Source organism: Entelurus aequoreus, linkage group LG07 (genome assembly GCF_033978785.1).
Source record: "Entelurus aequoreus isolate RoL-2023_Sb linkage group LG07, RoL_Eaeq_v1.1, whole genome shotgun sequence".
Classification (NCBI taxonomy): domain Eukaryota; kingdom Metazoa; phylum Chordata; class Actinopteri; order Syngnathiformes; family Syngnathidae; genus Entelurus; species Entelurus aequoreus.
Window position 1 is genome coordinate 55873175 of NC_084737.1, and position 26668 is coordinate 55899842.

At 42.1% G+C, this 26668-nt stretch overlaps 2 protein-coding genes across 3 annotated transcripts in view; one reads left to right on the forward strand and one right to left on the reverse strand.

Annotated features, from left to right (window-relative positions):
- Window positions 1–518: 518 nt before the first annotated feature.
- LOC133654057 (protein downstream neighbor of son homolog) lies at window positions 519–16433 on the forward strand. The gene is made up of 12 exons (XM_062054018.1): window positions 519–1018; window positions 3619–3693; window positions 7153–7353; window positions 7425–7603; window positions 7677–7752; window positions 7967–8069; window positions 8164–8245; window positions 13181–13309; window positions 13380–13578; window positions 15777–15846; window positions 15914–16044; window positions 16108–16433. Exons 1-12 carry the CDS (start codon window positions 680–682, stop codon window positions 16246–16248), a joined length of 1725 nt encoding a protein of 574 aa, XP_061910002.1. The 5' UTR covers window positions 519–679; the 3' UTR covers window positions 16249–16433.
- A 254-nt stretch (window positions 16434–16687) lies between these two features.
- The window catches only part of LOC133654058 (serine/threonine-protein kinase 24-like), a 31227-nt gene continuing 21246 nt past the window's right edge, over window positions 16688–26668 (reverse strand). For both annotated transcript variants that reach the window (XM_062054020.1, XM_062054019.1), the window contains exons 7-12: window positions 24602–24787; window positions 24379–24527; window positions 24042–24165; window positions 23864–23932; window positions 23184–23320; window positions 16688–23108 (exon numbers count right to left, since the gene is read on the reverse strand). In XM_062054020.1, the coding sequence (XP_061910004.1) occupies window positions 23072–23108; window positions 23184–23320; window positions 23864–23932; window positions 24042–24165; window positions 24379–24527; window positions 24602–24787 (702 nt within the window). In that variant the 3' untranslated portion in view covers window positions 16688–23071. The remainder of the gene's footprint in view (window positions 23109–23183; window positions 23321–23863; window positions 23933–24041; window positions 24166–24378; window positions 24528–24601; window positions 24788–26668) is intronic.

Below are 26668 nucleotides of genomic sequence, written 5' to 3' on the forward strand. Positions count from 1 at the left end.
GCCTGGGATTTAAGCACGAAAGAAACCAGAAAAGCAAGAAGTCAAATCAAAGTCGAGTAAAATTGTCACATTACATACACGCACTGTTTTCAGGCAACTTGATCCACTTTAAATATTTTCTGTTATAGACAAATAAACAATGTTTATAAAGTTAGCATTTGTTGCTAAATTGATCTTTATTTGTGTCTTTTTTGTTGCATTTAATGTAATAAGTTGTAGGTGGACTGATACATTTTATAGGCAGAGTAGGGAGAGGTGCGAAATGTTTTCTTCCTAAAGGCTGGCGTATGCTCTTGCGTCACGTAACTTGCGTAGGCGACGCCGTTTTACTAGAGGGCGCGTAACAGAAAATAATCCGTTATTGATTAAACAAAATTGGGTTCCCATTTTTTTACATTAAAATGTCAGGATAGTATTACGCTTACGTTTATCGTCGTCAATATCTTTTTTTTTTCGTTTTGTAGTATTATTGCATACATTCCTTTCCCACTCCAGCTCAGGAGATGGCGGCCATGCACATAACAGCTGCTCTGATATCTGCCAATAAATACACGAGAAGAAGAAGACGGCGAAGAAGAAAAAGAAGCGCCAGATTTGTAAACTACCGACGAGCGTGTGGATTATTGACATATGTATCGTATCATTTCAAAAATATTCGATCCAGTAAATAGTTGACAAAATGTCTGACGCGTCAGGCTATTCTCCCAGCTTCAAGCGACCTTCGGAAATCATGCGAATGCGAAGGAAAAGAGCGCGGAGCGAAGCTTCTTCTTCCAGCCCGAGCGGAGCCAGCGGACAAAGCTCGTCGTCGTCGCCGTCATGTCGGCCCTTTGCTCCCGGTCCTCTTTTTAACAAAGTGGCTTCAGTGAAACGCAGGAACCCTTTCGCCAACATAAACAACACATCCACTCCCAGCAAGAGGCGGCTCATTCACGACGAAGATGACAAGATGGCGACGACCGAAACAGAATATGTGGACGAGGTGTCATTGCTGGAAAGACTTGGACGACAGGAAAATGTCAGTAAAGTTATCATTAATAATGGAGTGGGGCATAGCTAACTAGGGGTTTGCATTGCTTTCCCAGTGGAGGTTTTCTTTGTTTTTGCACCTGCTCTTTTAAGTCGACATCCATCCATCCATCCATTTTACTACCGCTTGTCCCTTATGGAATCGCGGGGGGTGCTGGAGCCTATCCCAGCTGCACACGGGCGGAAGGCCGGGTACACCCTGGTCAAGTCGCCACCTCATCACAGGGCCAATACAGATAGACAGACAACATTCACACACTGAGGCCAATTTTAGTGTTGCCAATCATTCTATTCTGCAAAATAAAAAACACATTTTTTTTCATTTATTTTATGCTCAGCATATCCTGACCCACATAGGAGAGATTAAGGTGTGCTGAATGAATTTTTGAGAGCACCACACACAAACCCTTTACTTGTATTAATTATCGGCGGTCACTCGAACGAGTATGACGATCCTCCTGGTAGGGGTGTATCCCTTTATGGAGGATGCCTGTGCGTGACTATGTTTTACGTGGCGAGACTGGTGCACAGACAGTCACCACACGATCCTTGACAGAATCGGGTCCAGTGGCATGGAGTCCAAGACGACTAGGGACCCTTTTCTGCTGCAGCCCTCTTCCGCCATCGCAGCCGTTGTAGTTCTTAAAAACTACTGACTTAGACTTAGACACACTAATGATCCACAAGGGAAATTGTTCCACACAGTAGCTCAGTTACAATGATGGAAAGTGTAAGGGTGGAAAGAATAATGCAGGTATAAATAGACTTAAATATAGCAATATAACATATATACGTAATATTTACATAATATATGTACAGTATAGTATATATACTGATATATTATATTATGTCTATATCTTATATACCAGGGGTGTCCAAAGTGCGGCCCGCAAGAAATTTTTTAACGGCCCCACGGCACATTCTAAAAATATGATTTAAAAAAAATGTAAAACATAAAAAGTGGTATAAAACAGCAAACAGGTGAAATGTAACAAGACAATGTTGCAATGTTTACTCTAATAACACAAAGCTGCCATGCAGGCTGTTTCTTTCTTTAAAACATAATAATGAATAAACGTCGTTATGAATTATTGACCTATTTAAGGCTCCAATTATGTCACATTAAATATTACACTTTGAGATATTTTTTGGGGAAAATGTTGCATATTTTGTGTTTGCCATATAAAAAACTGAGCTGTTTTTTTTTTTAAAGAAGGTCATAAAACAAACAAACAAAAAAACAGGAACAACAATACAACTTATAATTGACAGATAGATCTGAAGCTGATTTCGAGATTATTGTGTTAAAAGTAAACAGTATAAAAAATGTATAATATATTTTTTAACTCTTTGATGTTAAATAATTTTAGTGGGATTTTTTTGTGTGTGTCATTGCTCAAAAAATAATAATGAATTAAAATCAATGTTATGAGTTATTGACCTTTTTAAGGCTCCAATTATTTTATAATCTCAAATATTCCACTTTAAAATTTCATTGGGGGAAAATATTGCATTTTTGGTGTCTTTTCCATAAAAAAAACGGGGTTTTCTTTGACAAAAAGGGCACACAACTTAAATGTTTAAAAACGTTATATTGACAGATAGACCTAATGTTGATCTAGAGATTTAAACTTTGAATAATAATAATAATACTAAATAATGAATATTTTTTTTGACCAAAACCATTTGGCCAGAGTGGAGGACTAAATGTATATATTTTATACAATTATTGTATTGGTTTTTAAAATAAAAAATATGAAAATGGCCCCCCGCTTGCTTTGATTTTTCAGTGTGCGGCCCTCAGTGGAAAAAGTTTGGACACCCCTGATATATACAATATATAACAATTACCATGTACATGAAATACAATATTACAGTATATGTGACAGCTTTATATGTGACAGGTGTCAGGTAATAGACAGATATCATCTATTGCTGTATGGTGATTACACAGCTGGATGGAGTGCAGAATGAAGGAGTTCTTGAATCGAACACTGTGGGAACGAAGCTGAAGGAGCCTGTTGGAGTATGAACTCCGCTGTCCCTCAATTGTCTGGTGGAGTGGGTGGGCAGGATGGTCCATGATGGCCAGCAGTTTGTCCAGTGTCCTCCTGTCCCTCACTGACACAAACGCCTCCAACTGCGTGCCAATAGTTTGGCCGGCTTTCCGGATCAGTTTGTCAATCCGGTTTGAGTCTTCCGCCTGCTCCGCCGTTGAGGTCTTCACTGTATCCCTGGCTAGGGGGCAGTCAGGTACTAGGCCTTTGCCAAGGGCCACCTGGGGTAACAGTAGTAAAGGGGTTAACCTCCTAGTGCCCCAAGACCCTATAGAGGAGCCTCCACTGCCGGATCCACTTTAACGTCATGCTCACGACTAACTTGTATAAATATGAATTATGTGACCCTCATTGGGAAAGACATCCCTGCTCTAAGTTCTGAATATTATTATCACTAGTATTGTTAGTGTGCGGTGAAGAAGATGCAAAACCCACGACGTGAATTTGTATTAAAAAAAAAAAAAAAGACCTTGTTACTTTTTTGCATGTATATTTTTTTCATGTGTGCTCATCTTTTCCATGATCCCTGCAGTGTTCTCCTGGTTCTGAAGATGACTCTCTGTTTGAGGAAAGCGAAGGAAACGTTGAAACGCCGCTGCTGTTGAAGGTACATTTACACAAAACACCTTACCTTACGATTCAGGAACTCTGATTCAATTAAAAATAAATTATTGATACATCTTTAATTTATATATACTGATGCGGTTTTACATTTATTTTTGTTTCACTAAATAAGCGTTAATCACTTTCAACTTAAAAATAACCCCTATTCATTTGTAATAAGAAACGGGTAAATTAATTCCCATGATTATTAAATTACATTATTAAGGACAAGATCACGGGTACAAGCGGCCGAAATGAGTTTCCTCCACCGGGTGGCTGGTCTCTCCCTTTAGAGATAGGGTGAGAAGCTCTGTCATTCGGGAGGAGCTCAGAGTAAAGCCGCTGCTCCTCCACATCAAAAGGAGCCACATGAGGTGGTTCGGGCATCTGCTCAGGATGCCATCCGAACGCCTCCCTAGGGAGGTGTTTGGAGCACGTCCGACCGGCAGGAGGCCAAGGGGAAGACCCAGGACACGTTGGGAAGACTATGTCTCCCGGCTGGCCTGGGAACGCCTCGGGATCCCCCGGGAGGAGCTGGACGAAGTGGCTGGGGAGAGGGAAGTCTGGGCTTCTCTGCTTAGGCTGCTTCCCCCGCGACCCGACTTCGGATAAGCGGAAGATCTCTCTGAGTCAGCCAAATTGTACAATAAATAGATTGATTATTGACGTTTACTAATCAATTCTATAATTGTCATTGTCCGAATTGCAACGCATCTAAAATCCATTGTTTCCCCCAACTTTATCAATTTCTACTGCAGTCTTTTTATACCAGGAGCATGTTGGCATGTTACACACTGCAAGGTAGTTTTGGGTTTCAATCACGGCCCGGAGCTCTCAGGAGTTGTACCTATGCTTGCATAAACTTACTTTCTGTATCCCTGTTCCCCTCCTAAGTCCAAACTCATCCATGATATGTTAATTTTATAGTGTGCATCGTCCAAAGCCAATTAAATAATATGATCGCTCTTCTTCCAAGTTGATAAATGAGAGCCATTAGTGGGTAGAACCAGGACAGCGGTGTCAATTTCTCTGTGTGTGCGGGACTGCTTTAAAAAGATTGACGATGCCTTTGGACAACAATTCTGTCAGGCTCGTTTGGTGTTTTTTTTCTTATCGTCTATCTAATCCCCGTAATTAGGGCTGCAGCTATTGATTATTTTATCAAGTAATGTATCGATCAGTTTGTTTGATAAAAACACACTTTATTGCCTCAATTTGTCCATCCATCCATTTTCTACCGCTTGTCCCTTTCGGGGTCGCAGGAGGTGCTGAAGCCTATCTCAGCTGCATTCGGGCGGAAGGCAGGGTACAACCTGGACAAGTCGCTACCTCATCGCAGGGCCAACACAGCTAGACAGACAACATTCACACATTAAGGCCAATTTAGTGTTGCCAATCAACCACAGGTGTATGTTTTTGGAGGTGGGAGGAAGCCGGAGTACCCGGAGGGAACCCACGCAGTCACGAGGAGAACATGCAAACTCCACACAGAAAGATCCCGAGCTCGGGATTGAACTCAGGACCTTCGTATTGTGAGGCACATGCACTAACCCCTGTTCCACTGTGCTGCCCGCCTCAATTTGTATTTTAGGAGAAATAACTTTTTCTACTTTTTTTTAATAAATGCACATTTTTAACATGTGTGCATTAATAAAAAGAACTTCACACTGTTCGCCACCACCCATCTCACAGACATCCACACAACACCGCTCTCATGTGCGCTCTATTGCAAAGGCTGTGCAGAAATTATGTCCGCATAGTTAAAGTTCAGGTTACACCAGGGTCTCAAACATGCAGCCCGCGGGCCAATTGCGGCCCGCGAGATCTTATTGTGCGGCCCCCACCTTATCAATCAATCAATCAATGTTTATTTATATAGCCCTAAATCACTAGTGTCTCAAAGGGCTTAATATGACAGTTTAATGTTAGTGCGAGCCGCGAGTTTTAAATGAATGGCGCTTGACAGCGTTGTATGCGGAGCTGAGGGAATCTACCAATCACGGTGTGGTATAAGGCTCTCGACAATATCGAGGGCGTGCCGTGTTGGCACTGCCTTCAGTGTCCTCTAGAAACTGTCACAGCATCATCTTTTTCTCCATACTAACAGCGTGCCGGCCCAGACACATGTTGTATGAGGCTTCTGCAGACACACGCAAGTTATTGCAAGACATACTTGAGGAACAGCCATACATGTCACACTGAGGGTGGTCATATTTTATTTTATTTATTTTTTAACACTGTTACAAATATGCGCCACACTGTGAACCCACACCAAACAAGAATGACAAACACATTTCGGGAGAACATCCACACATAAACACAACAGAACAAATACCCAGAATCCTTTGCAGCCCTAACTTTTCCGGGCTACAAAAACACCCCCGCTACCCCCAACCCCGCCCACCTCAACACCCCCCCCCCCCCCCCCATCTACCGAATTCAGAGGTCTCAAGGTTGGCAAGTATGCATTGACGTCACTTGCGTGATGCAAGCAGAGAAACATTTTGCAGCTTTTCCACGACACCCGCACACGCTCTTCCTCCCTCCCTGCCTCCCTCGCTCGCCCGCCTGCTCACTCCTGCCCCCGTTGTAAACAGTCCGGGCGGGGAAGACGAGCTTCCAAAGCACTCTGCCGAAGGAGCGAGCGACAATACAAAAGTGTGGTGCACTGGACCCCAGCGCTGATACTCCGACAGAGAGTCGCTGGGCGAATCAGACGTGTAACACGTTAGTGGTGATGTTAGCCCGTTCGGGGCTAATTGTGCTACCGTAACTGTAAACTCCACGGCGAGCCGCCCCCCGCCCCCCTCCCGTTGGCTCCAGACAGAGACGATTTTTGATGCAATATTTCTTTGTTGAGCACAGGGGCACCCCGACGTGTCTTATTTTATTTTTATTTATCTCCTTCATTAATGTGCATCTTTGATCGATAGACAATTATACCTCAATTATTAAATTATACATTTACACACCACTGCCTGAGAAGGAGCAGGATGAAGAAAAATATTATATTTTTCTGCCTCCTTCAACATAATACGTAGTCTTACTTAATGATATATAAACCAACAATTACATCCAAATATAACAAAAACAAACAAAAAACTGTCACACTGTACATGTGTGCACTTAAAATGTTACTAAAGGAGCGATCCACAACAGAGCTGTAAACTTGGAAAAACACTGTATTTTTTCAAATACAGGCTTTTTATATTATCCTGAGAACCAGTGTCCTCTGCAGTGGACAATTGATTTTTGTCACTTTCAGATATCGTCAGAAATACCCCTGTTATGCAAAACAAAAATGTCTACTTCAGAGGATATAGCACAATCACATTTAAGTGTCAGTCAGGAATGCACGAGAAAGGGTGTATTTGTAGTGGTTTTTCTACATCATGATAAACTTTTGTGTTTTTCCCAGAAAGTTCCAGTATATTAATGTGACTTGACATGTCTCTTCATCAAGAGTCTGCAGGCCATTGCTCCTCTCTCCATAGAAGCTTCTCTCTGCTCAGAGTATCCACCTGACTGGAGCTTGAAGACCCGCCTCCTCTTTTCGTCTTTGCGGTCATTGTCTTGGTCTGAGCAGCCCAAAGCTCAAGAGGAAGCAATAGGGCTGAGTCAGCACTGCCGAACACAATTCATCACTTTACCTCACAGTCTACAGGTCTCGATCCTTTTCCGCCAAACCTTTTTAAGAACTCTATGTTGTATTGAGATTACTGTTTCTTCCTACAGGATCCAAGGTCTTGCAGTGAGCTCCGCTGTGCTTTTCAGCAAAGCCTAATCTACTGGCAGCATCCCAGCCTGCCATGGGTGCCCTTGTTCCCCAGGATGAATGCCAATAGAAGGTTCACAGGCACAAGCGCCCCCTGGGCACAAGACGCTACCCTGCAGCAGAGTCTGATGAATGAATGGTGAGGAAGCGAGGCGTCAAGGTTCAGGTTCCCAGAAATGCAAACATCAAATCGTTTCTGTATGTCGGTGTAGGTCAGCCAGTCTGTCGTCGCTTTACAGTCTACTAAAGTCCAGGCTGTGTCCTTACTTCTATGTGTGCGCTTATCAGGTATGACTTTTGTCTTCTAATTGAAGAAATGCTGCACAAATATCAACTTCAATACCTAAACAGAAACATTTTACCTTTATTTTATACATTAAGACCTCAGAGTTGCCATTTTGCTAGTGTTCATAAATTGAGATAATATATATGGTAGTAGATTCAGTGAATGTACTGCTGACAAATATGTTATTTTCTCCACTATGCTGGTGCTACTTGTCAGTTCACAGTGTTGTTCAGGGCAGCAGGTCTGGCAGGTTCAAGCAGCATCACTGCTCTGATTTCTCCCACAGCTAGAGGCCTGCGGGAGGCAATGGAGGCTGAAGGTGAGTTGTTGGATTTGCTGCTTCTATTTTATTTTTATTTTTTATCATTTGAATAACTTTTGTCTTTGTTGTGGCCACCGTTGGCCTGTGTCAGGCATCGAGTTCAGTATGCCTCTCTTGGATGAAAGGAAGAAGACCAGTGAGCAACAGAATCCTTGTAAGGAGCAGCAGCAAGAGTAAGATATTTAATATTTTTTAGATTTCTTTGTTAAAACATGCATTTTACACAAAATTACCGGTATACATTACAGGTTTATCGTAGATTGCTGCTAAATATGTGGTGGTGGGGCATGGCTATGGGTGTGGTTAATGATATACAGGTACTGTATATCAGTGCTCCCCAACCTTTTTGTAACTGCGGACCGGTCAACGTTTGAAAATGACCGGGGGGGGGGGTCGTTTGTCATGAAATAATAATAAACGTGAATCCACTCTGCACTCACCTGTGACATCTTTTTAACAGCAGCCTCTCCTAGAAGTTGACGGCTAATGTCTTTAGCGGCAGGAAGGATCAATTCTCCACCAATAGTGAATGGCTTTTTAGCCTTAGTAATACGATTAGCCACAAAGTACGATGCTCTCAGTGCATTCTCATTTACTGATGTGGTGTCCCTCAGTAATTTCTTCTGTTTTTCATGTTCATGTTTTTTCTTTCAAAATACTCCGGGGGCTTGTCTTTTAATCCAGGGTGCTTGGTCTCTCAGTGGCGAAGCAGTTTTGAAGGCTTCATTGCCTCATTAGAGAGCTGGTCGCCACATATTATGCAGAGCGGGCTCGGTGAGTGGGAATCACCTTTTGCGATAAATCCATATTTCAAGTAGGACTCCTGGTATTGTCTGTTAAAAGCTTTCTTTTTGTTGGAAGTCGTAGGCTGTTCTTCTCTCTTCCCGGTGCCTTTTCCCCTTCACAAAGAAACTTTCCAAAGATGTCTGTTTTTTACTCATTTTCCGAGCTGGGTTAAATGTTGCCGCTCGAGTGACCAAGATGTAACCGAGAGAATCCGGTCATTTTTCAAAATAAAATACTAAAAAAAAAATTGTTCGGGCTCAGATAATAAATAAAATGGAAATAACTAATTATTTCTTGTGTGGCCCGGTACCAATCGATCCACGGACCGGTGGTTGGGGACCACTGCTGTATATGACATGATCATTTTGATTCGCAAAGATGCATAATTTTCTTTGAAAAGGCTAAACAAATGTTTTATTTATATTTACAAACAAGTGTGGTTTTATTATTATAAGTTATTAATTACATATTTATCTTGTTAGAATCATCTTTATTGGCCAAGTATGTTGAACACAGGGAATTTGACTTACCGTAGTAGACTGTGCTCTCTTTGTTCAATGCAATTTGAATTGTTGCTGCTTATTGTAAAAGGTAACACAGGCTACACTCTACTCTGCCCTCTCACAATGTTGAAATTTAGTTTGCCAAATATGTAAACAGTCTTTTCAATAGGAGATTTAAAAAATAACGAGGCATTTTTGTTAATATTCTCCTCTATGAAGTCACTGTAAAACTAACCAGACTTAGGAAAGTGCATTATATATACCGGTACACATGAAGTGAACATACATGTATTAATCACTGTAATTTTTAAATATTTATTTGGAATAAAGTAAACTTAAAAAAGCAATGCAGCATAAGAGTTGATCTACAATGTCACTAGCTTAATGCTAACGTAATGAACCAGCTCATTGACAAGCTAACCCAAATTAGCAGGCAACAAATAGACAATTTTCACATTCATACCTATGGCCAATTTACAGTCTCCAATGAACCTAACATGCATATTTTTGAAATGTAAACTGAAGTCCCGGAGAAAACCCACGTACGCAAGGGGACAACATGCACACTCCACACAGAGATGTCCACAAACAGAGGTTGGAAGACGCACACAGTGTAAAGTTAGACGTTATTGTTGGCAGTAATGTCAAGATAATTTGGGTAGTTTACACAGGATTGAACAATAAATGCATTAGTTAACTTAAAATATCTTTCACTTTCTCTCCTTACTTTTGCCGGGTGTCAACTAATGTTCAGGTGCGACCAGTTGTCGCGCTCCTGACTGGCAATTTGGAGGCACACCGACCCCTCAAATAAAGCATTGAGGAACGTTTCTATGATATTTAAGATGATTTACAAACTTCTTATGGTCAATAGTACATAAATAATAGACAATATACAGTAAATCTATTCATACAATACATTTAAATAAACAAACTATTTTGAAGGTGTGGCAGCATTTATCTTGCTGCGGCGGTGCGCCACGATCAATTACATGTACCGTATTTTCCGCACTATAAGGCGCACCGGATTATAAGGCGCACCTTCAATGAATGGCATATTTCAAAATGTTGTTCATATATAAGGCGCACTGGATTATAAGGCGCACCTATGTCAACAAAACAGTCAGATAGGTCAGTCAAACTTTATTAATAGATTACAAACCAGCGTTCTGACAACTCTGTTCACTCCCAAAATGAATAAACAGCTGATTTACTCGTGTTACGTAAATCAAACGTTAGCGCTATCACAATATAGTAACACTCGAAATAGTGCAGAGCAATAACAATATATCAATAACTCAACGTTGCTCAAACGTTAATGTCACACAACACAACACACAAAATAAACATGTGAAGCTCACTTTATGAAGTTATTCCTCATCCACGAATCCCTCAAATTCTTCTTCTTCAGTATCCGAATGAAACAGTTGGGCTAATACGGCATCCAAAATGGCCGGCTCCACCTCGTCGAAGTCGTCATTAATGGAGTGAGTGTCGCTGCTGTTTAGCAGTTCAGTGACAATTCCTGCCTTCCTGAAAGCTCGGACCACAGTTGAGTTTGAATCAGCCCAGGTATTTACGATCCACTGGCAGATAGTGGCGTATGTCGTCCGGCGCTGTCTCCCTGTCTTGGTGAACGTGTGTTCGCCTTCTGTCATCCACTGTTCCCCTCGCAGTTAGCAGTCTAGCTTCGAATGCCGTGTTGACATCAATATCTAGCTGCTGGAGTTCTTTTGTCAATCCACCCGGAATGACGGCGAGTATTGAATTAAGCGCGTAAGCGTGTCTCTTAATGTAATGTAATGTTATGAGCTAGGCTAGGGAATATAACAACTACACTACCCAGCATGCAACGGGAGTGACGCGCATGCACGGTAGGCCTGAGAAGCGTTGTTGTATTCGCCATGCCGGCAGTTAGAATGTGGTTATGAGCACGCTGTGAGTAAACGTTGAGAACTAAGCCAACACGCCTCGTCTGCATTATTTATAATTAGACAGACAACACACCTAATAGGAGCCATTTTGGGGTCTTTACATAAACACACAAATGGAAATGAAACGTCATATATCCCAGCATGCACCGCACGCTCCTTCTTGTACGAGGGCGGCTGCTTACCGTAGAAGAAGCGCTTCTTCCACGGGGGAAAAAAGATGGCGGCTGTTTACCGTAGTTGCGAGACCTAAACTTTATGAAAATGAAGTTTGTTGTGGCTCAATATTTGTCCATATATAAGGCGCACTGGATTATAAGGCGCACTGTCAGCTTTTGACAAAATTGGAGGTTTTTAGGTGCGCCTTATAGTGCTGAAAATACGGTAGGTCAAACCTGCATCAGGGTTGTGACGAGATAAAAACACAGTATTTCTCTTTAAGAGAAAAGCTGTCTTGCGGGCACAGAGCAAAAGCCTCAGAAATAGCAGCCAAAGATGGGGAGCCCAAAACACAGGATCATCGCCATGACTGACAATGTGTGCAACATGGAAGTGACCAAGCGTGATGTAGAGTTGAAAATGACAGTTTTAGGGGGAAAAAACATAAACATGTGTTTAATATATATTAACTTTTAATATTCGTACTGGAAGCATCCATCTTTTTCTGCCTATCTGAGGTCGAGTTGCGGGGGCAGCAGCCTAAGCAGAGAAACCCAGATTTTCCTTTCCCCAGCTACTTCGTCCAGCTCTTCTTTGGGGATCCTGACACATTCCCAGGCCAGCTGGGAGGCTTAATATCTCCACCCTATCCTGAGTTTTATCTGTGGTCTCCTACCACGCTCTTAACACCTTCCCAGCAAGGCATTCAGTCGGCATTCTGACCAGATGCCTGAACCACCTCCCCTGGTTCCTCTCGATGTGGAGGCTTTACTTTAAAGCTCCTCCCAAATGACAGAGCCTCTCACCCTATCTTGAAGGGAGAGCCCCGCCACCCGACGGAGGAAACTAATTTTGGCCGCTTGAACCCGTGATCTTGTCCTTTAGGTCAGTGGTCCCCAACCACCGGGCCGATTTGTACCGGGCCGCACAAGAATTAAAAAAAAAAAAAAAAAAATTTTTTTTTTTTTTTAATGAAATCAACATAAAAAACACAATAGTTACATTCTATATCAATATAGATCAATACAGCCTGCAGGGATACAGTCCGTAAGCACACATGATTGTATTCATTTATGTAAAAAAAAAAATAATAATAATAATTTTTTTTTTAAATACACCCCCCCCTCCCCCCACCGGTCCGTGGGACAAATTTTCAAGCGTTGACCAGTCCGCAGCTACAAAAAGGTTGGGGACCACTGCTTTAGGTCATAACCCAAAGCTCATGACCGTATATGAGGATGGGAACATGGATCGACTGAAAAGTTGAGTTTTGTCTTCCGGCTCAGCTCCTTCTTTACCACAACTGTACTGCAAGCGTGCGCATGACAAAACCTTGGCAGTCACTCATGGGATGTTGCACGGGAAGCAGCTCGTTTTCAACCTCCTTCCACATGGCCATGTAGCTCACCAGCTTCTCCAGATCAAGGCCTTCACAGCCAAAGCTTCATTAGAACTAACACCATGTTGTACACACCCAACTCCTTCAATGCCATTGCTATTACTCAGGACTCAAGAAGTAGCACCCAGCTTCCGAAAAGTTGGTGACCCCTGAGCTAGAGTAAACGGGTAGCACCAAATCAATTTGCTTGTAATAATGTAAACTATTAGTGGCTATTTTGATCATAAAGTTGATTTGACCATTGTTGGATATCCCTCAAAAATGAATAGCGTTATAATATATTCAAGTAAATATAATAGACCCTAAAGATTGTCATTTCCACTGCAATAGGTCAGAGCATGAGGACTGTTGGGATGGAGGTGAAGATGACAATGAAAATGGAGGCAGCAGCCTCTCCTGGCTAAAGCAAATAGGAGTCCAGGACAAGATCAAGAATCCAGACCGTGTGTCCATGCAACTGTATCCTCTTCACACTGACCTGGCACCGTGTCCCATTGTGTGTCCACATGCTCCGTAACTGTGTGTCCAGTCGCAAGGAGAGCCAAGCGGTGAGTCTGGACCACAAGCCTGAATCTGTGCTGTCCATAGAAGGACCGCACACCTTCACGCTCATCAACTTCCTCATCAACTGCAAGAGCATCGTCGCCACGGCCGGCTCTCAGGCGGGACTTCCTCCAACATTGTTGGCGCCACTCGCTTTTAGAGGCGCTGCCATGCACTCACTGAAGGTGTGGACATCACAGGACAACATTTCTCAGTTGTTGCACTTAGTACTTACATTAAGGTCCTGATATACACTACCGTTCAAAAGTTTGGGGTCACCCAAACAATTTTGTGGAATAGCCTTCATTTTTAAGAACAAGAATAGACTCCCGAGTTTCACATGAAAGTCCTCTTTTTCTGGCCATTTTAAGCGTTTAATTGACCCCACAAATGTGATGCTCCAGAAACTCAATCTGCTCAAAGGAAGGTCAGTTTTGTAGCTTCTGTAACGAGCTAAACTGTTTTCAGATGTGTGAACATGATTGCACAAGGTTTTTCTAATCATCTATTAGCCTTCTGAGCCAATGAGCAAACACATTGTACCATTAGAAAACTGGAGTGATAGTTGCTGGAAATGGGCCTCTATACACCTATGTAGATATTGCACCAAAAACCAGACATTTGCAGCTAGAATAGTCATTTACCACAATAGCAATGTATAGAGTGTATTTCTTTAAAGTTAAGACTAGTTGAAAGTTATCTTCATTGAAAAGTACAGTGCTTTTCCTTCAAAAATAAGGACAATTCAATGTGACCCCAAACTTTTGAACGGTAGTGTACTAAGAACCAAATACCATGCAAACTATAAAATTGCCTGTACACTTAGTGGGCGTATTGCATGTGATCGACTAAGGCAATTAAAAAGTGGTGCAGACCGCCTTTATTTAAATTATTTTGCTTGTACTACTAAATGATAAATGGAAAAATGGGTTATACTTGTTTAGCACTTTTCTACCTTCAAGGTACTCAAAGCGCTTTGACACTATTTACACATTCACAAACTGATGGTGGGAGCTGCCATGCAAGGCCCTAACCACGACCCATCAGGAGCAAGGGTGAAGTGTCTTGCTCAAGGACACAACGGACATGTTGGTAGAAGGTGGGGATCGAACCAGGAACCCTCAGGTTGCTAGCACGGCCACTCTTCCAACTGCGCCACGCCGTCCCTACTAATCTGTTAACACCTTTTTTGCAATATAAAAATGCGATCGAGACACACTCTTTTTATCACATTGACTCTCTGCATGTAGGTGGGCCATCTCAACAGCAGGGCATTACGTTTTTTTCAGACATCCAAAAGCATACTTTTTATTTATTATAATCCACCCCTGAAGTCAGTCAGCAGCTAAAAAATCTAAAATATTGCTGAAAGGCCAAATATGTTGACACACATACGTAGGATTCTTTGTCCATCGTCTGTCTTTGTAGCATGATCACCTCTTTTCTCACACTGCCCAATTGTCAGTATACACGTACTTTTCAGACGTACTCAACAAAGACACAAAATAGTGCCTGCAGAACTGTGATCTGTCTTGATCAATCACACTGCGTGTGCTGAACAATTACCGTAATTTCCGGACTATAAGCCGCTACTTTTTCCCCTCGTTCTGGTCCCTGCGGCTTATACAAGGGTGCGGCTTATTTACGGCCTGTTCTTCTCCGACACCGACGAAGAGGATTTCGGTGGTTTTAGTACGCAGGAGGAAGACGATGACACAATGATTAAAGACTGACTTTTCATATACCGGTAGGCTGGTTATTTTGATAACGTACAGGCGAGCACTTTGTATTACTTTGCAGCGTTGTATTATTTGTACTCTGCACGAATGCTGTTCGCCATGTCAAAGATGTGGAAGTTTGATTGAATGATTGAAAGATTTATTGTTAATAAATGGGACGCTTTGCGTTCCCAAACAGTCATCTCTGTCCCGACAATCCCCTCCGTGGTAGCAGGAACCCCTATATACTACGCTAATTACACATCAAAACCCTGCGGCTTATAGTCGGGTGCGGCTTATATATGGAGCAATCTGTATTTTCCCCTAAATTTAGCTGGTGCGGCTTATAGTCAGGTGCGGCTTATAGTCCGGAAATTACGGTATATCTCCTTCCAGTTTTTTGGCCGTTCTGATGATGGGCATATATTCTGCATCTTCATGAAGACAGACACACTAAATGGATTGTGCTTTATTTTGAGATGCAATTCTCTGCGCACAAATTTAATAGATCAGCTTTGCGTGTGCTATCAAGTTTGCACGTGTTTTGGTATGCGCAAAACTATAGTCTTTTCAGTGCATAAGTGCACGTGAGAAGTAGGGAAAATGTAGCATACTGTCAAACATTACAATTCAACCTGTATGTCTTCAATAAATGGTTCTTTCAGGCTCGTTGTGTGAACGTCAAGAGCCAGGTTGGTTCTACCTACCAGAACGTCAGCTGTCTGGAGATAGCAGGTAGCTGAAGGCTCCGTGGGTTAAGCCAGCTCTATTTGTGAAATCTGTTTTTTTTGTCATCATTAAGGACCCATTCTGCCATCCTCTCTTCACGCCATAACCACCTTGCTTGGACCCGCGCAGAAAGGAAACTTCTCAGCCACTCTCCATACTCACACGCCAACAGCCATCATGAACGTGCACAACCCCAAGCAACAGGTAAAACAAAAACACAAATGTTTTAAAAAGAACACGTTTACATGGTTTCATATGTTTCTGTAGTGTGTAAGCGGGACGGCGGACCTTTCTGCATGTGGCCTTCATCCCGCCTCCATCCAGCAGCTGCAGCAATCCCCCAGCCTCGGCAAGACGGCGCTCATGCAGATCACCATGGAGGACTACAGCTACACTTGGAAGAACTGACGTGGTCCTAGTTTGTTTTCAGTGTGGTTTTGTTGCACAAAATAAAGTGCACTTAGGCATAATACCTGCTATACTATGCACTGTAAATGTAATATTTTGTGTTTAGTGTACAATTGCTTTAACTTATGTTTTTATTTTTGTATATTTTAAATGTAAAAAAAACAAAAATAAATAGTTTTCTACAGTGTGTGCCTAGTCTTTGAACACTAAACAAAAATGTGTATAAGTACATTTGTAAAAAAAAAAAAAAGATATACAGTATAATGTAAATATTATACTCTGTAAAGTAATGCATGTATTTAATACAAGCAAATCATTTTAAATGAATTCATGTTAGTGATTAGATTTGTTTCAATATATTTAATGTAAAATGTATATAACAAAACATTTTAATCAGAGGAAACAATTTCTGTACAGCCCTTTGAGACACTTGTGATTTAGGGCTATATAAATAAACATTGATTGATTGATGTACATCATTAATCATACTGTATACACATATATACAATCACATTTTGAATATTACTTTTTTTTTTTAAATACCCGTGAGGGACAAGCGGTAGAAAATGGATGGATATATTTTTTGTAAAGATTAAAGTATATACAATTATGTCAATAGTTCAGGGACACCCTGTAGTATTGAGAGTGAGGGAGGCAGGAAAGCTGAGTAACATTAAATCTTTATTTTTTATTTCACTTTAAAAGCTTAACATTTACCTTGAGATGACAAGCAAATATAAACACTTCTATAATTTGCCAGCCATGATACAACAAAATGTACACGTTTTATAGTTATTTCCTTAGCGTAATGTTTTCCCACTGTGTAGCTTTATCAGGTATCTGTAAAGCATTCTATGTCTGCTGTTATAAAAATACAGTTGATATATATTTTTTAATTTGTCTTCATCCCTGTATAACGACTAATCCGACTTGTTATTGCTGCATTAGGACAGTAGTAGATTCTCCAGTAAACGTAGCAAAACATGGCTATTAGCAACTTGTCTTTAACTTTCGCTTTCCGTTTTCTTGAAATGATGGCCACACTTACATTGTGCAAACATAGTTGAAATACAAAAAATATGAAATTAGATGTCATGGCTGAAAGCCTAAAATGAAACATGGCAGTTCTTGTGTGCAGAGAGCATTAAGAGTGGCGTTTGACATAACCATTGAAAGCAGGGGTATCCAAAGTGCATCCATTTGTGGCTCATAGCTCATTTTTTATTTGGACTGTAACATATTCTAAAGAGACAATTAAACACAGCCTGCATCTGACCCTTGCACAGAAAAAATGTATTCCCAAAAAATGGCATCTGCCAACTAAATGGCCAAATGGGTTTTTGATGATTTCAGTATGTCCTGCCATGAATAATGTGAACAATTTTCGGCAGGACACACTTTTTAAAACATTTGGTATGTTATTGAGTATGTAAAAGCCCTCAGAAAAGGTCATTTAGATGCCAAAATAATAATAATAACTGGCAAAATGGGCCCGGTATCTGTTGCTAACCTCTGGCATTTTGAGACCTGGGCAGTATGCCAGCAAAACCCAAATGCTATCATCATAAACATCATCATTGGCGGACACACATGGTTGAGTATGTCTGTCGTCGTCCTTCTTTGTCCTTATGGGTTTTCAGGAGGGTGAAGAGGCCAATCCTAGACCCACATAGTTCGGTGCGATGTGACATGGGTGGGCAGTTGTGGGTTTTAGTGGAACCTTCTGAGAGGAGGTAATCTCTTTACTTTGCCTGTGCTTCTGCTCTGCAGCAAAGTGGAGATCATTATTATTATCTCAGGGCATTCAATCGATCGCAACTGGACTACTTAGTCCAGTTGCGATCGATTGAATGACCTGGATGAATGAGCACCTTCGTAGACAAGAGGTCATTATTGTACTGTGCAACCCCATTACGGACAGTTTCCCTCCAGGTGGCCGTGTTCGTCGCTGTAGCCTCCCAGGTTTTAGGCATATATGGCACTTCTTGAGATTATCCTTAATCCTTTGTACCTTTTCTTTTGGCTTCCTGGGGCACACTTTCCTTGGGCAAGCTCAGAGTACAGGACTTGTCTGGGAAGGTGAAAGTCAGGCATCCTAATCCCATGGTCAGTCCAACTGAGCAGGTGTTGGGCAATGGTGAGGGTGATAGTAGAGATGCCAGCCTGCTCCAGGATGCTGGTGTTGGTCCGTTCTGAGGATTCTTTGGAGGTGCCTCTGATGGAAGGCCTTGAGTGCTCTCAGATGCTTGCTATATGTGGTCCATGTGTCTGACCCATACAGGAGAGTGGGGAGCAGCACTGCTTTGTAGACTAATATTTTGGTCTTTGCCTAGAGGTCATGGTTCACAAAGACCCTTTTCTTTAGCCTAGAGCATGCTCCGCTGGTACAGCTGAGACGGTGGTGTACCTCTTCATCAATGGTGGCTTTAGATGACAAAAAGCTGACAAGATATGGGAAGTGGTCTACATTTTCCAACCTGGTGTTTTCAATGGAGATGTTCGGGAGAGTGCTGCTGTTTGGCAGTGGCTGATGAAGGATTTGAGTCTTCTTGACCAAGCTGTTTGGAAGCTTTCGCAAAAGCAGTCAAGGTGCACTGTAGGTCCTCTTCTGAAAGGGCTACACTAGCATTATTATCTGCATACTGCAGCTCTGTGATCGATAAGGCAGTGGTTCGACCTTCAACCTTAAATCTGTTGCTGTACATAATATTGACTCCCTGCGGTGGAGGATGGCTGCAATGAAGATGGAGAACAGTGATGGTGCAATAACGTGTCCTTGCTTGACTCCTGTGTCAACCCAAAATGGTTCCGTTTCATCTCGAAAGCCAGTCAATACAGTGGCATACATGTTGTTGTGTAGCAGCTGCAACACCATGATGGATTTTTCTGGGCAGCCAATTTTTGCCAGGACCAGCCGGAGCACCTGACGGTTGACTGAGTGAAAGTATTTGGTGAGGTCTATGAAGGCCATGTGTAGAAGCTGATTCTGTTTTCCGGCACTTTTCTTGCAGCTGAGTTGAGTTGAGTTGAGTTTGTATTTATTTCGAACATGCATGCATACAACATGATACATCACAATTTCCAGTTTAATTTCTGACAAGCAACTAAAATTATACCCATAGTGCCTCTGTTTGAACAGAATCGACTCAGACTCAGGAAGAGTGCTTTCGGACAGGGGGTTGAGTCTGTTGCCCAACACCCGAGCTAATGCCTTTCCTTTTGGTGGAAAAAAGGGAAATACCATGGCAGTTGCCGCAGTCTGTGTTGTCACCCTTCCTAAAGAGGGAGATGACTAAAGCATCCCTTGGCTGTGCAGGTATTTCCTCTTTTCCCCATATTTTAATGAGCAGGGAGTGGATGTGTTCAAGGAGGACAAGCCCAGCTTCTTTCAGGACCTCAGCTGGGATGCCATCAGACCCAGGAGCCTTGTTTTTCATTGTCCTGATAGCGTCCTGCACCTCTTCCAGAATGGGTGGTTCTTCCATACTCTCAATGATCAGCAGTTGGGGGAGTTGGCCCAGGGCATCAAACTCAGGGATGGTGTCCCTGTTTAGAAGCTCTTCATAGTGCTTCTTCCACCTCTGTGTTATGGTTTCCTTGTCTTTCATCAGGGAGGGTCCTTCCTCAGAGCGAAAGGGGGATCAGAAGCAACGATGGATAGGGCCATATATTGCTCTTGTGGTTTCTTTCAAAAAAGCCCCTGGTTATCCATAATCAGCAAGCTGTTGGATTTCCAGGGCTTTTTGTGTCCACCACTGGTTTCTAACCTGTGATTAGACAGCTGCTTTTACTTTGGCAAGGGGTTCTCTTTTATCCTTACAGTTGCAGAGGAAGGTTTTCTGCATGGTGTTTATAAGCTGCTAAATTTCGGTATCGTTCTCATCCTACCAATCTTGATGTCTCCACATTTTGTGACCAAGAATGGCTTTGCATGAGTTCATGAGGGTAGCAGAAAGGGTGTCCCAATGATTTTCAATATCTTGTGGGTACTGGTCTGGCAAGTCTGAACGGAGGGCTGCCTGCAACTGTTGGTCAATTATTTCGCTCAATATTAAGCCTTCAGCAAGTTTGTCCCTTTTGGCACCTTCTTTTTTGCATCAGACGGATAGACATGGTGGAGAGGATGAGGCAATGGTCAGTCCAGCATTCATCAGCACATCTCAACAGTATTGGGAGCGGACAATGATATTGTCAATGCGATGCTAGCGTTTTGAGCTAATAGTAAGCATACCAACAACCTGTGTTGACACATCGCTTCAATATTCAGTTTCTAAAGTGCTAAATGTCAATGCAATATGTTTAAACTAGACTGCTAAAGTTAGCACCAAGAAAGTTAGATTACATAAAGCTAACTAGTTATGTACATAAGGTCTGAACTGCTATATATTCCAATTTTGGAACAGTCCATACAAAATGGAAATTCAAATAATGCTAGTAGTTAACATGTTAACAACTTCTAATCTATTGACTCAATTGGGACTATGATTGCAAATTACATTGCCGTAACTATACAGAATGTTATGAAACATTAAGTACCTACACATTTAATGGCGGTTGAGATGTATAAGTAGGCTCTTTTTTCTTGACAAATTGGATTGATTCGTTTAATTAAATTGTAAAGAATTTCAAACCAACCGCTCGTCTCTTACATTCTTTGATATGCAGACCTTAGTGGAACACTTTTGGACACCCCTGGTTAAAAAAGTTCAATCGTCTATTAAAGGCTGTGCTTAGAAACTGTTCTGCATATAATGTGTCAAGTTGGCATTTTTGAAATGGTGGACATTGAAAAAATTGGACTTTAAAAAACAAGGAAGCAAATTGATTGTGATGGTGGATTGAAACTCAAAGAAAAGACTTATGGGATGTTCTTGCAAACAAACCCCATATAAATCAAAGGATGAGAAAGCATAACAGACAAAATCCAAGCATTCTCTGTTCAATCGGATCGTCTTTTAAAACTTTGATCAGCATCTACAATGTGTGCCATCTTGTACACCTTGACTGTGTCTCAAATGGAGTACTTGCGTCAGTACACTTAAATAAGTATAATGTGTACACCTTAGTATAGTGGTACCTCAATGTTCATTGTAAATGTTTCCTACATTTTTCCTACGGCCAAAACATTGCATGTAATAAACTGGTCAGTTTGCCTGTGAATCATTCCGCAAATAAATGATAAATGGGTTATACTTGTATAGCGCTTTTCTACCTTCAAGGTACTCAAAGCGCTTTGACAGTATTTCCACATTTACCCATTCACACACACATTCACACACTGATGGCGGGCGCTGCCATGCAAGGCGCTAACCAGCAGCCATCAGAGGCAAAGGGTGAAGTGTCTTGCCCAAGGACACAACGGACGTGAATAGGAAGGTAGAAGGTGGGGATTGAACCCCAGTAACCAGCAACACTCCGATTGCTGGCACAGCCACTCTACCAACTTCGCCACGCCGTCCCCCAAAGAGTGCCCAAATAATTTTTCAAATTAACAGACCACAGACTGAATAGTAAATACGCTTTGTTGTACGAATCTTGTCTGCGCGTACGTACGTGTGGGTAGAAATTGTTCTGCATTTAATGTGACAAGTTGGCGTTATTGAAATGGCTGACATGAAAAAAATAATACTTTAAAAAGCAAGCGAGCGCCATCCTTGAAGCAAATTGATTGTGATGGTGGATTAAAACTCACAGAAAAGAAAATGTGTGCGTGTGAGGCGGCTGCATAGGAAGATTAACAGGTAAGATGTATTTTTTTGGCTTTGGTATTAAATAGAAAGGTAATCCATCTTCCCCTTGGTATGTATGACAGTACTGTATAGCGCTTTATATTGTGTTTGAAGTGTACAAGCTTTTAGTCAAATGTACACTAAAATGTTAACGTTGTTTCCTGAGGAGAAACTAAATACTTTTATTTACGAAGCCTGTTCAAGAACCAATTAAGTTTGTAAATCGAGGTTCCATTGTATTTGACATTGTTTTGTGCATGTAAAACTATAGGTATTCTACTTAAAAAGTGTTTGTGTTTTGTTGGGTTTCTGACACTGACTCATAGAATTTACAATATTACTGATCTGGAAAATTACTTTGTTCTTTCTGTTTATCTGACCTTTTGGAAGGGATTACAGACCAAAAACAAGGTACTACAGTTTACGTAGTCTTGAGTGTGTGAATGTTGACTGTGGTGTAGTCACAAATCCAGGACTGTCATAGACTTTCTGGAAATGATAGCAATATCACTTATTCTTCTCAATTGTAACCAGTTAGTCCCTCCTTTTCTGCAATGTAGCCAAGTTGGCGACTACCAAGGGTGGTAAGTTTTCAGGGGCAATATCCAGGTATTGCAGTGTACTGTATTGTCACGCACTTGGCAGTGTGAACAGACTTACAAGACTGAGTGTAAGTACGCAAATGCACCGATCGAGACACAGCCAATGAACTGGGTTCCGGAAGAAGACCCTGCCCACTGACAAGGGTGTTTAAAGCGCTTTACCTGAGGTTTTGCATGAAGAACGCTGCTGTTCACCTGTAGGCATGTTGGTGCGTGTGAGGTTCTGATGGGACACGCTCCTTTCTTGAAATTAAAGCGTGGTGGGTTGAAGTCTGCTCTCTGCTTTTGTGAGCTTCAGTTCATTGATAGACAAACACCACGCAGCGATCCAGGCTAAAAGTGTCCAGCGTGTCTTGAAAGAAGTCTCTAGAAGCAAAGAGCTTGAAAATCAGCTAGTACTGCGCAACCAATGGTCTCAATTCCAAGTGCAGTTATTGCGGGATGTGTTGCTGGACGAGATGCTTCAGTAGGCGGGCAGCATTGGATCACTCCCTACGGTGTAGAGGAGGATGACCTGCTTGTGGAAAAACTGCAAGAAAAATAGGCAGGGAGATCTTTATAGCGCAGAAAATGTAAATGTGATTCCAACAGGACATGTTCGTACCTCTGAAACCTGTGGACCATGTGAGCCACCAGGGAATCAGTAATGCCGGGGTAAGCCTCTTCCGCCCGCAGGATGGACTCCTTCAAGTCATCAAGGACCAAAGGGTTCCGGCTCACCTGTTCCTGCCTGGTCTTTAGCTGGGAATTAAACACAGAGTACTAATTGTAGGTGTTTACCACATACTGTAGGAATACATATTTAACACATACAACTATTTGATCCCTGCAGATTGCATATGTTAACCTTCTTACAAAGAGTGTGTAAACCCCCTGGAAAAAATAACCATACATTTATTCCAAAAAGAGAAAAATCTCAAGGAAAATTGAGTTTAATTCTGCATGGAAACATGTGTTTGCTAGTAAAATTTAATTTAAAAAGATTCAAATGTTTATAAAATATGTTGTTTTGCGGCTTTCGGACAAGTCTGGAGTTGTCCTTGCCAAAAAGGGGGCAACATGGTTGCAAACCCCTCAGTTAGATTGATCCCTTAAACGTCTGTCCTCAGGTTAGTGAAAGTTCCAGTAACAGCACAGTATGCAGGCCAGAGAGTTTTATTTAAAAAACAAACAAAAAAAGCATGGCACCAAATACTTATTTTCTCCATTGCATTTGATGCTGAGCCAAATGGTTCCTGGTATTTAGTTGTGGCTATTTAGTTTATTACAGGTTGAAAAGTTTACCTCTGCGAATGCAGGAGAAATGACTGTGGACAGGTTCTGTGAATAAGGCCTCTTTGGAATGTCTATCATCTGCAAATAAACAGAAGGTGAGAGAAAGTACAGCACAAATAAACTAAAAGTAGGCAATGTGGACAATCAACATGTGTGTCCTTTTCATCGAGCTGCTAATGTACAACACCTGCTCTGTCGCCCCCAACTGTCCCTCTCCATTTTGCAGCTTCTTAGGGTCTTTCTCCCGGATGGTGAAGATCCAGTCGTCGCTGCCAAAGTCGTTTCCGCCTGAAGCCTGACCGTCCTGCTCCCTGTCGTACAAACAAACATGCTGTCATGTCAAGCAACATCACACATTCATTCATTATCCTGTTCAGGGCCACGGGTGAACTGGAGAAACTCCAGCTGACTGCAAGGCACACTCTGGACTGCTCGTCACTAAATAGCAAGGCACAATGTAGACATTCACACATGCAAACTTCGACGTCCATTCAATCTCATTAAGTATCGCAAACAATGCTTACGAATCAGACTCGTCAGAACTGGATTCGGTGGTTCTGGACTGGTCAGCCTTCCAGCGTTTGTACTTGTCTACCAGCTCAGTTAAGTAGGATGTCTTCTTAGCATGGCGTACGATTAGCTTATGCTTCAGCAGCTCTTTGGCAGTTGGCCTCTGCAGGAATAAAGCAGGCCAGATTCTCAATAACAGGCTGAAGGTACACATCTTGACTTGATAGGGGTACTTACAAAACTGGGCTCTTTGTTGAGGCAGGCTTCAACAAACTCTTTGAGTGGCTTGCTGTAGTTTCCCTCCAGGGTTGGGGGGTTGTTCTTTGGGATGAGAAACAAAACCTTCATAGGATGGAGCTCCGAGTGAGGCGGCTCGCCTTTCGCCAGCTCAATAGCGGTTATTCCCAGAGACCAGATATCAGCCTGAAAGGCACACAAGACATGTTGCTACACTTCCACCCAAATAAGTCTGGGTACCGAATTATGTACTTTTATTGGTACCGATCGAATTCTGTTGGCACTAATGAATACAGATTCACGTAAAATCAAATGTTATCAATTTTTCTGTATCTGGGTGGCACGTGACGTCCTGTTCGGTTGCAGACTTAGTACGGGCTCAAGCACTTGGCAGGCAAACAGGCTTATTCAGAATCACAATCAGAATCAGCTTTATTGTCATTACGCAGGGTAACGAGATTCTTAGCAGACTACTTCTAAGTAATGTCGCAATGATGATAAACCGCAATAAAATTCCCACCGGTTAGTATTATGGTAAATGGGTTATACTTGTATAGCGCTTTTCTACCTTCAAGGTACTCAAAGCACTTTGACACTATTTCCACATTCACCCATTCACACACACATTCACACACTGAGGGCGGGAGCTGCCATGCAAGGCCCTAACCACGACCCGTCAGGAGCAAGGGGGAAGTGTCTTGCTCAAGGACACAACGGACGTGACGAGGTTGGTAGAAGGTGGGGATCGAACCAGGAACCCTCAGGTTGCTGGCACGGCCACTCTCCCAACCGCGTCACGCCGTCCCCATATTACCATTAAAACATTTTATTTTTGATAAAAAACATAAACAATGGATAAATAGAGCTGAAGGCATCATGTAATGAGAAAAATATTAAATGCTAAAACTAATTATGAACAAAACCACAAAGATTTGTCTTTAAATATATGCATAAAAATGATTAACCCTTTTATTAGACTATCTCATTACATATTACTGTAAAATATTATTTTGGATCTTCCTATGTCTAGCATTAAAAAATTACAGTTGGTACAGAATGCGGCTGCTAGACTTTTGACAAGGACAAGAAAGCTTGATCATATTATGCCTATACTGGCTCACCTGCACTGGCTTCCTGTGCACTTAAGATGCAACTTTAAGGTTTTGCTACTTACGTGTAAAATACTAAACGGTCTAGCTCCATCCTATCTTGCTGATTGTATTGTACTACATATCCCGGCCAGAAATCTGCATTCTAAGAACTCCGGCCTATTAGTGATTCCCAGAGCCCAAAAAAAGTCTGCGGGCGATAGAGTGTTTTCTATTCGGGCTCCATCCAGTACTCTACAATTCCCTACCGGTAACAGTGAGAGATGCTACCTCGGTAGAAGCATTTAAGTCCCATCTTAAAACTCATTTATACACACTAGCCTTTAAATTGACCCCTTTATAGACGAGTTGATCTACCGTCTCTCTTTTTTCTGCTCTGCCCTCCTTATCAGGTGGCCACGGACCTGTTTCCACGAAGGAGGCGCGAGCTGTTCCAAGTTGGAACCCAGGATGGACCACTCCTCTGTGCATCATTTGGTGACATCTCTGCACTGCTGACTTGTCTACATACACGAGGATCCCCTGCTGGCCCACTATAGACTGGACTCTCACGTTATCAACCGTATCTACTCGGCATCCATTCCACCGGTCACCCATGAGGGTGGGGGGTCCCAACATCTGCGGTCCCTTCCATGGTTTCTCGTTGTTCCCATTGGGTTGAGTTTTTTTCTTGCCCTGATGTGGGATCAGACCCGAGGATGTTGTTGTTCATGCAGCACATTTGTGATTAAGGGCTACATAAGTAAACTTGTACTGATTGATTGATTGATTGAAATTACATGACACCACATTCACGCACATCCTCCCACCTCCAGGACCCAATTACTGCAAGTTAAATGCCAACCGCTTGGAAACACTATGCTTTACCTGACATAATGATTAATAATCTTGATTTCAATATTGAGAAAAATATTTGTGATTATTATTTTGGCCATAATCGTGTAGCCGTACTGTAAAG